General features: G+C 30.7%; 1 protein-coding gene across 4 annotated transcripts in view; it reads left to right on the top strand.

The window, feature by feature from the left end:
* The window catches only part of LOC106461635 (protein pangolin, isoforms A/H/I/S-like), a 40,492-nt gene extending 28,572 nt beyond the window's left edge, over nt 1-11,920 (top strand). For all 4 annotated transcript variants that reach the window (XM_013921473.2, XM_022388644.1, XM_022388645.1 and 1 more), the window contains 4 exons: nt 1,975-2,209; nt 2,952-3,111; nt 5,508-5,577; nt 10,823-11,920. In XM_013921473.2, coding sequence (XP_013776927.2) covers nt 1,975-2,209; nt 2,952-3,111; nt 5,508-5,577; nt 10,823-11,264 — 907 coding nt within the window. In that variant the 3' untranslated portion in view covers nt 11,265-11,920. The remainder of the gene's footprint in view (nt 1-1,974; nt 2,210-2,951; nt 3,112-5,507; nt 5,578-10,822) is intronic.
* The last annotated feature ends 3,089 nt before the right edge of the window (nt 11,921-15,009 follow it).

Below are 15,009 nucleotides of genomic sequence, written 5' to 3' on the forward strand. Positions count from 1 at the left end.
TTGGATTCCTGGATAAGTGATTGGTTGTGGATTTGCACACATGTGTCTGTTTCATAGATTGACTTAGCCAGTATATCCTTCCATTCTACTTAACTTGAAGTGAAGACATTGTGGACTCTTCTCCTACCTTGGGTCGGAGGTTATATTCTCCATACCACTTGGTTTTGGACTGGAGTAGACTGGCCACTTTGGGTGGGCCATCATGTCCCAACCACTCTACACCTTGAAGCACTTCCATTTTTGCTTTCCCTGCTTTCCTGTCTGTAGATGGTTCTTCTACAGCCCGTCTTTTATAGGATTGAGCTTACGATATACTGTGATTTGGATTTTGACCCAACCAGTTGTCTCTCCCTTTTTGGTTGTGCTCCTCCCACTCTCTGCCCATGTATCCGACACCTACTTCGACTCTGGGTGCAGAGTATACATGATACAGATGTGATGCTCTCCCAAAGGAGATGACAATTCATGGGTGTTCTTTTCCATCTCTCGCTCCAGTCCCTCTGCCTATTCAATGTGGGATTCTAGCTATACATGTACCATATTGGAAGTTATTTTCCTGTACTGAAAATATATTTCCAATTGGTACTTACCTCCTTCTCACACCTCCCACCCCTCCTTCCAACTGAAAACTGGTGCTTTTCTTTTCTGCCTAATCTCAAAGTGATAGTTCTGTAGAATCAAATAGAGGGAGTCATGTGCATCAGGTTGGTGGAGGGTTGTCACAAGATGATTTACATACCAGACACAGTTGAACCATGTTAATGGTTGGGTACATGGGAGTTCAAGGTACATTTTTAAGTTGTTTAGCAGCTTATATTCGTATATAAGCTAACTTCAGAACTGTAAAACATTGACATGTTTTTTCTACTGTTTTACGGAGTTTCAGATAAAAAATAAGTTATTCTTTTTCCAATGTAAAGTTGATAGATGTCATAAAGTGGCATAAGTTTTAGTAAGTTTGTTGACTTTCTGAGTAAGAAAGTAATTCTACAGAGAAAGTATATTTACACAGTCAGCTTCCATAAAATACAATCTCTCATAAAAATAAGTTTGATTCAACTAGAAGAATAGTTAAATTGCTCAAATAACCAATGAGCATCTCTTTTTCTACCAGGCATCTCAATCCAAACCCAATTCAAATTCAGTCAGCTTCTATTGTATTTTTTTAAAAGTATTAATCTTATTTCTGATGGGGAAAAAACATAACTTTTTAATTTTTCGGTTTTTATGGAAGGTCTTAAAGCCTTGAAATGTTACATCTTCATAATCTTCATTTAACTAATACTTTATAATACCAATGATACTTATGGTAAGAAAAGCCTCCAATTTTAACAAGTTATTGTAGATATTTTAAACATTAATTTAAAGCATAGTAAAATTGTTTCTACCTCCCTATTTGTTATTGGCTTCATTTTCTGTTGTTATGAATGACCATGAACAACTTTTTTGTCAAGCATTCCAGCCCAAACACACTTAATATTTTGTCTTCTCTGTAAACACCTCAAATTAAATGTCTAGAAATTTTCTAGACACTGTTCCACAAACTATGCAAGATACATTTTCATATTTTGCCTTTGTCACATATAGTAATGAAAATCCTTTGTTTGGGAGAAAGATGTTTTGAAGTTACACAATTGTACAAGTTGTAATGACAGTATGCTTAAAGTGTGTCCAGCTATGGGTGATGTATAATTTCACTCTAAATTAGAATGTAACCCTAGTATCTTTCCAAATTTATTGAAAATAAATGCCATAATATTTCTATGATACAGGTAGGTTTTGCCAAAATTTGTTAAAAGTAATGTGCACCAGTTGGATTTTGTGTACAGTCTTATGCAAATACACATGTTTAACACTATCCTTCCAACCATTACAGACTTGAAATTCATTTTGAATTTAACTTAGAATGGTAGATTTGCTATACATAATTTGAAAAGTCAGTAGTAAGCATTTATATTTTGTGTTTCACTTCAGGCATTTACCTAACTATCTGCCAGACCATAAACCAACCTCTGCAAAATGCAGTGAATCCAGTGGTCCTTCCACTCACAGTAGTATGTCTCTCCAGCAGGAAGCAGAAAAGAAAAAGAGCCATGTCAAGAAACCTCTTAATGCTTTTATGTTATATATGAAGGAGATGCGTGCCAAAGTTGTTGCAGAATGCACATTAAAAGAAAGTGCTGCTATTAACCAAATATTAGGAAGGAGAGTAAGGCATTGTTTTATCACATAAAAACTTTAACTGAGAGTCTTATTTGATGTTTGCTGAAACTTTGTGTATGTGTGTTTTAATAAAATATCTTACTGTTAAACATATTTCAAATCAAGAAAATACTTTTCAGTAAAGGTAGCCAATAACAAATGTTAGACTATTTCTAGTTTCACACACAGTCTTGAAACTTTTCTCACTATGTTAAACAAAATTTGTACTATGATCGCTTAAGAATATTAGCCTTGTTAGATTTGTGGTAGTAAAGTTCATCAAATGTAACTAGATATGTTTATGCTTCTAATTACTTCACAGAAATATTTATCTTTAGTTGATAATTTCTCAACTTTTTATTTTTTGATATTACAAGTTTAATAATAGGATTAAAATTATTACACTTACATTTATGTATTTTCTGTGACAGCAACAAATATATAGAAGGTTGTATTGACCATTAAGTTATGTAAATGAAATGACTTGCATTAATAAATCATTTTGATTGGCTGTTATTCTTGTTGTGATTGACTTCATTTTAATAACATTTTAATCTAAGAAAGAATAATTCTGGTCTCTTATTCCTAAAAATTGTATTATATGATTAAGTTTTATATTTCCATTGTAATAACTTAGAAAAATATTTCTTTTTTTAATTTCATTAATAATCATTGATAAAAGTATTATAAGCAGTGAAAGTACATACCACTTAAATACTTATATAAGTATATTTGCTGTTTGGACTCAGTGGCACAGCTTGTCCAGGGAAGAACAATCTAAATACTATGAAATGGCTCGGAAAGAACGCCAACTTCATTTGCAGCTGTATCCAGGGTGGAGTGCTCGAGAGAATTATGCACAAAACAAGAAGAAGAAGAAGAAAAAAAAAGATAAAAGTGCTGATGGAGGTAAGTTTTAATTTATTTATGTATAAAGCTTTCATTGTCTCGTATGTGTGTTTTTATGATAAGCAAAAAAACATAATAGTAAAATAAAATCATTCCAGATTGTGTATGTTTTAATATATTAACACTTTGAAAACTCGTTATAAAATTTGAATAACAGTACTTAATTCTAATTTTAAAATTTATATATTTGTTGTTTAATTCATGTGTATTGGATACTGGATGGGTTTTACTGTTCATGTACAACTTAACTACACTTTTAGAATCATATGTTTGTTGTTTATGTGAATTAATTGTTGTGTACAAGTATTCCTTTATTTAGGATATGTAGATCTTATTTTTTCAGGTCTTCCCATCATTTTTGAAGCTTGATAAGTATGTATTTTGAATAAATAGTCCAAAGGTAGAGGTATTAGTTTTTTTGCAAACATGTTGATGCAACTTGATATTTATTTCATCTGACTTATTGTCTGTTCTGCATAGTAATTTGTATAATATGAATACAGTGTATTCTTCAAAACCCAGTAGTATTTGAGAGATTAATGCTAGGATTTGTTTACCATACTTAAGGCCAATTTGAACCCTTTTAGGTTCTCCTTTTTGCAGTTTTAATTAATTTATTAGAGATGTCTTTAAATTTTTCCTTGTTTAAGCCTCCTTGGCTGAAGAGCTTGAAATAGAGCTAGACAGACATATATGTTGTGCTTGTGGAAAAGAAGTACTTCACCAGAAACATGCATTACAGAGAGGCTGAAGGTGTGAAGCTTTACATACAGACTTGTATGTAAAGTGTAATGTTCCATGCATATAGACATTTACATTAGCACAGTGTAGAATTTTTAAGATATGGAATACAAGTTGACTTACACATGCAAAATTGATAAATATTGTATATAATATGCTGTGTACTTATCTCAGTCTTCCAGATACCTTGAGTAATGTTTGGTGTAATATACATATTTGAATCAGTGAGAGATTATATAGCTTAATCATTTGTAGAGTAATTTTTTAGTACCTAAATATGCTGTTTTTTTAATTTTGATATTTAATATACCATTGATATCAAGGGAATGATTAAAGCCATGTAAATGTTTATACATTCAAAGAAAATTACTAATTGTTGAATAAAACCAATAATATTTTCCTCTCTCTTATGAATTGCTGTAAAACCCTAAATACCACTTCTCTACCATTTTTAAGTTACTAACTGTTAGAGGTAGACAAAAATTTTGATGAATTGTAACAAGTCACATTACAGTTACAGTTGAAACACTATGTATGGATCCTTAAAATGCATGCACCACAAATATATGCAGAGCATTGATAAATTGCTTGTTTGATGTGTAAGCAAAATGAAAAATACAGAGCTTTGCTCTTTTAAATTATTTAATAGAAGTTCATTATTGAATTTTTTTTGGAAAAACTGTTTTAAAAAATCATTCCTTGATTATTACATGCAATCCAATAGCATTGTAGTCAGTAGTGGTTAAGTGCTTTTGTTTTTCAGTGTTAGTGAATTTAAAACTGAGAGAAAGCGACAATATTTGTTTTCATAAGTTTAGTATTGTACATCACATTAGAACTGAAGATGTACATTTTGCAGATAAGAATTAACAACTGATCTTATTATTTGTAGTTTATTGCATAACTATATGAGAGTGTGAAATATAGCATGCAAATAATATATTTAAAATTCTTAGCTTTTGTTTTACTAATCATTTTTGTTTGTAGTTCTGATAAGCATAAGATGTATTGATCTGTGTACTTGTTTTTAATATGTAGATTAATAAGTTTAGAAATTTGATTGTTTAAAAACTAGAACTTAACTTTTTCATGTTTACACAAACATGCAGCAAAGGGTGGGGCAAATCATGTGTAAGTAGATTTTTTATTTTTGGCATCTCATTTATGTCTATTGTAGTAATACCTAATTGTCACATTTGAGAAAATTCATATTAAATGCAGTTCAACTAAATTTTCAGAAGCTTTAGCTATATAGTGTGACTTTATATCATATTTTATAATGTTAAGTCTGTTAAAACTAATGTTAATGAGGTGCCAGTTTATACTTATAAAGAAATATGATTGTACAAGTTCTATACCTACCTAGTTTAGGTCTAAATCATCATCGTATGACCAAATCCTTATTGGTTCCTTTTGCTGCTTGTTTGTGTTTTCTTGTATTTGGTGTAGACCTAAAATAATTTGCTTAGAAGTATTTCTATTAATTTATTTATTATATAATCTGGTAAAGTGCTACAAGTGGTTCTTTTTCTGTGTATGTTATGTTTTAGTGCCACAGAATAATTAAAAGTATTGTTTCTGAAGAGTTTTTTTATGTGTGTGTATCTGTTTAGATAATAAATAAGAAACATTATAGGGCTAATTTCTGTTTACAGCAAACAATCCCAAGAAATGTCGAGCAAGGTTTGGTCTGGACCAGCAGAATCGCTGGTGCAAGCCTTGTAGGTAAGTTAATGAAAATCATCACTCATTCACACCCATTCACAGAATATGTACATAAGCTTTATTGGGCAGTAAAGATACAACAGATATAATTTAGATAAGTAAAGGAATATTAGGTAAAATTTGGCACAAATATTCTGGATCAGTTATAGTAAGATAGTAAAGGAGAGCTTCTGCACAGCCTTTGTAAAGGTTTTACTGTTAAATAATATAGAGTTAAGCAATATATATCCAATAATATGTATTTTAAAGGAAAAATATCATGCAAAATTGACACAATCTAACAGGTTTGCACAGGTTATTTAACAAATTTATATGATTTAAAATTCATAGATATCAGTAAAATTTACATAGATAGATATACAGTGGTTTTTACATAATTTTTGTAGAGTTTTAAAGCCAATTTGTTATTAAAAAGCTCAAAACATAAAATTGAGACAGACGTAAGGTGTGCTTGTCAGTTTACTACACAAATGAAGAAATATGCAGAATACAGCACACATTTGAAAGAACTTTTAAGTTTATGTTGCTAATTTATTTCCTATGTAATTCCCACTCAATGAACAGAGAATTTAGTCTAATATTAAAAGTTATGTTTGTTTCATCTATAATATGAAAGTCTAAAAAAATAATAACTTCAGTCTAAGTATTTTTGTTCTTTAATCAGTGTCATAGTTGGTACATTTTAGTGCAGAAAAAATCTTTGATATAGCATATGTTCTATTTATCCTTGTTATGTTCTTTGTGAGAAATATAGAATTTTAGTAGGGGAATGGTCTAGTCACACTGTACATAATCTTTGGTGGAAGCCTTGAAATTAACCAAACATAATGATTTTGCAATTACAGTAGAAACTTTTAAAGTAGATAACATTAGTATAGATTATTAAATGTTAAGACATCATTCAATCCTAGTGGTATAACAAAGTTTTTCTTGTTTACCACATGTGTTATAATTAACAATAACTTCAATGTATTTACTGTACAAGTCACTTAGATCAATAAAAAAAAACATGTTATGTTACATATGTTAGCCAGAAGAGGAAGATCTAGTGTTGGTTGTCTTGGCATAAAGTTATTGCACTACTGAGACAAAAATAATTTGGGTTTTTGTATTGTCTAAACACAGATCTGTCTGTTTGGTGTTTATTTCAAATATACAGGATTGAAAATTAAATTGTTTGCATAGTTTGGACCTACTCTTCATTATGTTAACTATTTTAAAGAAAATTTTGTGAAAGAAGAAAACATAAAAGAAATATATACTTAGCATGAAGTAATGAGTTTGGATGAATGTAACTCAGTTACTACTGTGGTTTGTCAAGCATTTTATTTATTTTATTTCAGTTTTCAAGTAAGTTTACAATATATAATTTTTTAGTAGAGTTTGTCAGTATTTTTATCTTTTTCATTTTATGTTCTCTTAGATCCTTAGTTTTTTTTTACAGTCTTAATTCCCATGTCCACATGTAGTACTCTTAGATCCTTAGTTTTTTTTACAGTCTTAATTCCCATGTCCACATGTAGTACTCTTAGATCCTTAGTTTTTTTTACAGTCTTAATTCCCATGTCCACATGTAGTACTCTTAGATACTTAGTTTTTTTTTACAGTCTTAATTCCCATGTCCACATGTAGTACTCTTAGATCCTTAGATTTTTATTACAGTCTTAATTCCCATATCCACATGTAGTACAAATTCTTTATTTGAAAGAAATATAATTGAATGGAGTTCCAGTAACTTATTGACGAGTAGTGCTGAATAGTTATACTATCTTCTTAGGAACCATTAATTTTTGTGTTTTACTATATGTTAAACACTGGTTTATGCGTAAGAGTTTTCAGATCATAATTTAGTGAGATAACTAAAATTTGTATAGGATATTAAAAACCCTGCTTTTTAAATGTACTGGTGTGACTAAGTAGAATTACAGATATATTATGTAAATTTTATCTTTTAATTTTTACATTTATATGTCTACTTCCATTTTCTTTTGTACCTACATATTTAAATCCTTACATCAGCTTATATTTTTGTTTTTTTTATAAATCTAGCTAATTTACAACACATATAACCAGTAATAAAGAAAATAAAACTTGCAAAATGCTCCAGTGATAGTATTTAATTTATTAGCAAGTACACCAATGTACTTTTTGCTATTTTCATTCATTCTCTCTTCTCTTTCAATCTTTCCATTATAAGTTAGGCCAACTGTTATGAAAGTGCATGAAATATGGAAATAAGCTTTGGCATAAATAAACAATGGACAAATAATTTTATATAACACGATTATTGTGTGGGTACTTCTGTTTACACAACAGAATGTTGTTGATTTATTACTGAAATATGTTGAGGCTTAATCCTATAGTGTGGAGTTTTAGACATAAGCACAGTGGGTAGGCCCGGCATGGCCAGGTGGTTAAGGCACTCGACTTGCAATCTGCGGGTTCGAATCCTCGTCGCACCGAAACATGCTCACCCGGTGTCTGAACTAGGATGTCAGTCCTACTCCCGAAACACCATGTTTGTTATTAAGCATAGAGCAACACCATGGGCTATCTGTGTCGTGCCCACCACAAGTATTGAAGCCTGGTTTTTAGCATTATAAGCTCTCACACTTACTGCTGAATAACCAAAAGCTACATTAAAATACTTCAGAAAAGTTCAGTGTATAAATTACAGGTTAAATGACAATACCCTAAAAACACTTTGTGGCTTAGAGTTTATGATTGGTTTATGAAAAATTAAGATTATTTAATCTTGAATTTCATCTTTAGCCTACCTATCTAGTTTAACTGTACATGTGCATAGAGATAACTCTAAATATTGATTTACTAAAAGAAGTAAAAAGAAATAGCATGTCAAAATAACCTTCATATAATTTCTTTCAAGTGTATTCTAAATCTGAAATTTGTGTGAATATAACTAACTTTCAAGTTTATTCCAGACCTTTGTCTATGAGCACCATATCTCTATTTTATTTTTGTAAAGATAAGTGGTTTTTGTAATGATATTATATTTAAATCATATATAAAATTTTAAAGATGCTCTTTCTGGTAGTAACTTTAATGTTCAGATGAAAGTTATCTGCTTGAGTCTCAAGTTTTGGTAACTCAGTAGAGAATTGGACTTTAAGCACTAATCTAATTAAGCCCTGATTCATTATATATTGATGTTCATTTAGTGGTTGCCTTTCGCCTTTGTACCACCATATTTGAACTAGGTTGATGGTAGATCAAATCATTTGTAGTGGGTGGCTTGGGAATTGTTTTAGAGTACTGTGTATCATGGTGCTATTGGCTGGAGACTAGTCATATGTAGAGTGTGTTTAGCCTGTTGATACTCTGTTATATGTTGTAGGTTTGAGGAATATATTTGTTTGAGAAGGGGTACTGTAGCAGTCAGGTTGGAATTTCAGCTGTGATAGCTCAATAGGTATGGCTTCTGTCTCAGAGCAGTAAGGTGCTAGAACCGAGAATCCCACAGGGCAGATATTTTAACATCCCGATTCATAAGTATTGTTAATATTTTAGCAGAAAGCTTAGCTTCAGAATTATACAGACATAGAACCACTGTACCATTAATACTTTCAACATGAAAGTGAAATATAACACAAGAGACCATAACTAAGTAAAATAATAATAAATATATTACTGAAGTAGTTTGAATGTCATGTGTTTTCACACTGCTTTTTTATCAGTATATAGTATTCTACATATTTGATTTATTTCATTTCAAAAACAAATCATTGTGAAAAATAAATTACTTTTTTTTCCATTATCAGAGAGTTTTTTTTCATGCATAACTACATTTTTAGTATTTAGTGTTGAGTATTTTAGAGGTTTATATATAAGGTGTTAGTATGACAGTTTCATTCAAACAATACTTTGTAAGAAGTGAAAATATTTTGTGTGCAGCATAGTGATGGCATATATGCCTCTTTAAAATGTGCTTATCTATATTTAAAGAGTATGAAAATCTAGATCTGTCGACTTTCTTGTAGTATCCTAGTATATTTAAATGATTTTTTTTTATCTATACTCGGGGGAGTCCAAGGTCGAAATGTGATGTTGACACAGTGCATAAAGAATATGCACATACAGAAAGTTGTTTGTTTGCTTGGGGCTTTAGATTGATATTATATAGAGTCAATTTTCTTTTAGATATGCTTATCATTTGCCAATAACAGAAGATTTTCAGTATTTAGGCATTTTCTTGATCTTCTCCCTTTTTTGTTTTCTTGCTTTTAGAAAATGCTTCAGGTTTCATGCTAAAAAAATACTCAGTGGGGATCTAACTCATACATATTTCACCAGACTAAATGGCAGTTTGGGCACAGTTTTTTTCTTGTTGCATTCATTTCTCAGGTGGAAAAAATGTGTAACAAAACACTATTTAACCATCAATGTAATATATTTGAACCTATAGTAATGTGTATGTGAGGTATTTCTTTTTTTTTATACTTTCCAGTGTGATTCATTCAAACTTAGTAGAAAAAGCATGAGAATAGAAAATGAGTTGATTAATTCTAGCAAGATTGTTTTACTGGAAATTTTAAACAGTTGTTGACTGTGCCTGGCTGAGCTTTCTAGTTTGAAGATTTGATGTACTGATGATGAATAACATCAAATATTGCCAATATCCCACTTTTATCCAATAGGTTTTCATCATATTGTTCTCTGACAGTTTAATAATAATCTTATCCTCCCAAGTTTATTGGTCAATTTTTATGATATTTTCTTTCTAGATTTTCTACTTGAGAAATATGATTAGAATAGAAGTGAACATAATCTTCTGTTAATTCACATTTGTTCATACTACCATGTTGTGATCCTCTGAAGAAACTTAAACTCAGCTGCAAAACATTGAAATTACACATATTGGAAAATGGTTTGAAGGCAAAAAAATTACAATTATGGTTTGCTACAAGATCTAGTAATTTAGGAAAGAAACTTTCTATGTCAAATATGTAACTAGGCTATCAGTTTTGTAGGTTGCACAAGTGAATAAAGAACTGTGCACCATCCACATGAGTTAGAAACAGCACAAATAATTAAACAGGTGTTATTAATCATTCACTATGATAGGTTCCTCACAACCAACTGCAATTTCAGTTGTTTTGGGTTATTTAACTGTTTGTTTATTTAACAGTTTATTCACAGCACTTCATTTCGTTATTTATATTATTAGATACAAACCATGAATATTAATACTTAATACCATTAGTTGTAACTCTGTTGTCAATTGCAGACGGAAGAAAAAGTGCATCCGATATTTAGATGGAACAGACCTTAGGGATAGCGAAGACAACACTGGTAGTGTTAGTAGTATAGAAGATCCTACTCCAGACTCCAAATGTGCAACAGAAAGTGATCAAGATGGACTCAACACTTCTTCTGAACTTAGTCTTTCCAGCCCTTCAGTTCCTAGTGAAATTGATGTTAAGTCTGAGCCAAGTAAAAACGGAATTAACACAGGTTTGCAAAATGCTGTATCATTATTTCCAACAAGTAGCTCACAGAGTAGCAACCACCCTCTTAGTATTAAGCACTTGACAGCACCTTATCTCAAAAGAAAAAATATATCACAAGGAGAAACTACCAATATGTCCGTTTCTCAGCTTCCCACTCCTGCCTCTGCAGACTCTTCAACCCCTGTGTCAACAGCTGCACCTCCCATGTTGATTGTATAGTAATTTAACGTAGTGGGAAATGGAATTGTCAAAAAAAAAGTATTGATATTTTGTAGATATTTGATTGGCTCATTGTTAGGTCTGTGTGATCGATTATATCTGCCACTTGGAGGAGCGCAGTCTTGTCCATTACTTTGCTCATGTAGATATCGCGGGAATGAAAACAGTCAGCGAAAACTGGTTGGAAGAAAACTTTGAACTGAAGATTTGTGTTTTCACCAAACCATATTGTTTTCCATTACATTTTGTATGTATTAAAAATAGTTTGTTGAACTTAATCTTTATCAATGTGACCGTTATTTCTGTGATGAACATGTATATTAATTACCCTATACCTTGTCTGACTGTATACGTGAAATTGTCCATCAAAATTTCATTAGTCATTCATAATTTTTGTATTACTTTTCTACTGATATTAACTCACTGCTGATTATGATCTCATTTGTATCAATTTAGTGGTATAAATATTTAATTAGAAATGATTCATTCGTGATGTTATTTTGTAAGTTACATGAAACTGAAGTTTAACGAACTTGTTTTATGTTGTTATTTAGTGATAGGTTGTTATTTACATAGACAACTTCGAACTTGTGTGGAGCTTGCATTACAATTAATAATAAGCAATAAATATTAAATGTCAAATATTTGCAGAAATACCAGAAATCAGTTTAACAATATCTTAGATTGCCTGTATGAGTTATATTTATTGGCAGTATTTGCATTACTGGTGAGTAGCTTATTATGCATTAAAATATTTTTAATTTAATTGTTTTTTTTCTGCTTTTTATATTCTAAGCATCCTTTTGAATTATTTTACAAATGTAAATGCAATATTTTAAACATTAGAAACCGTAGATTTAGTATATAAGCCACGGAAAGTGCAATACAAAAATATTTTTTGTGATCCTTTAGGCTGTAAATTTGCACAGAATATTTCTGTTTAAAAGCAATTCAATTCATTATATATCTTTTTTTTTTATTCGGAAGACGTTTGTTCTTGAATGCCTAATCGTGTGGCTTTTCGAAGTTTCCAAGGTATGGCTATATCGATGATGAAGAATGTTAAATACTTAGTAGGAATAGTTTATAACAAGACATTTATAAATATAGTTTCGACGGGTTGTATTGCGTGAACAGCTTCTGTTTTTGCCGTTCGTTGTTTGTCATTATATTTAGGATATTATTTAATGATTTGCCTAACTCTTAACAGATGGCTCTGATTTTGTATATTGAGATTTCAAATGAATAGTTGAAGTGTTTTCATGATAGATAAAATGAATTGACCAGAGATCATGTATAGTATAAAAGCTTAAAATGTTCAACAATGTACATTTTTTGTGTTTTCAGTGTGGTTAAAAAGTTGTGTGTTAAAATACAGCTTACAATTTTAAAGCGTCAGTAATATAAAAAATGCCGGATCTCGTAACTTTTAGATAATCGTAAATATTAAATATAGCTCGACAGTCAAGTCATATATATATAATACAACTTACAAGACTCAATGAATACAGGTAAGATTATTGTGAATAAATATGTATCCTTACAGGTGAAAAGAGTGTTAGCAAGTTAATATAGAGCGACAACTTTATAAAAAGAACCAGAGCAGGTAGTACAAGTGAAGAATATGATAGTTCAATGAATTATAAAACAAACATGCAATAGAACCGCCTAATCGAAAGTTTATCAGATATTTGGCTAAACCATCTTCACCATACGTGGACTAAACTTTCTCTTAACAACACTTAAAAACAAATTTTTTGGTGTGAATCCGTTGTTATCAGTAAACGTAATATGGCTTTAAAAGGTAGGTGAATTGCAAGTAACTCAGTATAGCTTAATAAATTTTAAATAAAAGAAGCATACATTACACGCATCCTTGCAACTATAATTACATGGAACGTTTTGTCTTGTGAAGCCATAAGAATAATTTTTCTGATAATCAAGATTCCAAACGGACCGTAAGAGATAAACACAGTACTTAGGAAATAGAAAAAAACATGTAATGTTCAAATTTGTAAGTTATTTGGATGTGGATTGGCGGTAAGCTTATATATAACGCTAAAATTCGAGATTCTATCCCCTGGGAGGCCACAGCGCAGATTGCTCATTTTGTAGCTTTTTGCTAAAAAAAAATTTTGATAATATTTTAAAAAAATATTTGTCGCATGACCAATTGAAACTTTCACACACAATTTATTTATTAAGTATTTAAAAAGTAGTTAATTTTAGAATAAATCAAATAAAGAGTGTACTTTCATTTATCATTGATCAACCGTTATTAAAGAGATGTACTTGGTCAAGCAACATCTACATATAAATGTTAATACTTAATCCAATGGAAACTTGATGCAACATTATGAAAAGAAATAATTTTATTACTTTAGAATATAGATTACTTGAACCTAACTGGGAAAAGCTCAACAGAAGTATATATGGTTCATATTAAAGAATACTGTCACTTCTTGATTTATAATGACAGCAGCTTTGTCATTATAAGTGGATGTAAAAGTTCCAAGGATCAACTTATTAGCTTTGTACGTTTTCGAGAAATGTTTTATAATTTTTTTCCCCATTAAAATTTTCAGGACTCTATGATCTTTAAAATTCTTTATTAACACATACTTCGTAAAAGTTTTCAGAATAATTTTGGTATTATGTTACTTGTCTTTTACCAAACATATTTCATAAAGTTTTATATAAATAGGTGCATAAAATCGATTAGTTACAGTAAAAACTAGTTGAAAAAATAATATACACAATTCGTTTGTGAAGGTAATACGTGTTAACAAAGTGATTGAGATATTTTAAGGTTTTCTCGTGGAGTTTATATTTGTTATCCACGTTTAAACTACACTTTCTCTGCTGTAGCAGGTTAACTAATTTGAAATAAAATATGTACAGCTTTTTTAAAACTTGTCACTGAAGGTTTTGTTTACTTATTTACCAGTTGTTAGCATGGTAGGCTGTGAATCAAAGGTTCCATGGTTCGAGCCCTGCTGCCATTGAACACATACTGCATTTTCATCTGTTATCGCGTTATAAAAATGACAAAGGATTGGACAACCTATTGTGGTGGCGAATGCTGCTGACTGGCTCCTTTCCCTCTGGTCAGTAGTTTCACATTACAGATGAAACATAGGGATCTCTGACTTGTCCCATGGGTCGTTCAGAGTGAATATTCCAGTCTAATTATTTTATGCAACCTTTCATCTCACAAAGTTGTATGAGGCGTTCGAACAAATTTTATTGTACAAAGCTTTACACAATTTTATAAAATAAGATATCATTAGTTCGTTCTAATTTTAAGATATATACACTAGATCAGTCATGAATGTGTTCGGTCATATTGGTCATACTGAATTATACTGTCTAATGAATGCTATAACGGAGTAACTTTAAATAGTAAAACGTAATGTAATGAAAGTTTTCATTTCCATAACTTAATATGAAACGTAGGTAATAACTTATATTTCCATTTATAAAACCAAAAATTCTGTTAAATGTCAAAGATAAGAAATAACAATAAATAAATGCAAGTCAGAATGCTGCAATAAAAAACAAAACATCTGTACCATTATTCAGCTCGTTTGTATGTACGACCGTTACGCTTTCTGACGGAGAACCTGCTGCATATGAATGCGTAGTTAGAATGTTTCCCCATGAAAAACTGCGCATGCGCATTATTCACTCGACGACAAACAGTCTGCATGGGCAGAGAGATGCAAAGCTCAGTGATCAAGTCGCT

This window comes from Limulus polyphemus, unplaced genomic scaffold (assembly GCF_000517525.1).
Source record: "Limulus polyphemus unplaced genomic scaffold, Limulus_polyphemus-2.1.2 Scaffold1002, whole genome shotgun sequence".
Lineage (NCBI taxonomy): Eukaryota > Metazoa > Arthropoda > Merostomata > Xiphosura > Limulidae > Limulus > Limulus polyphemus.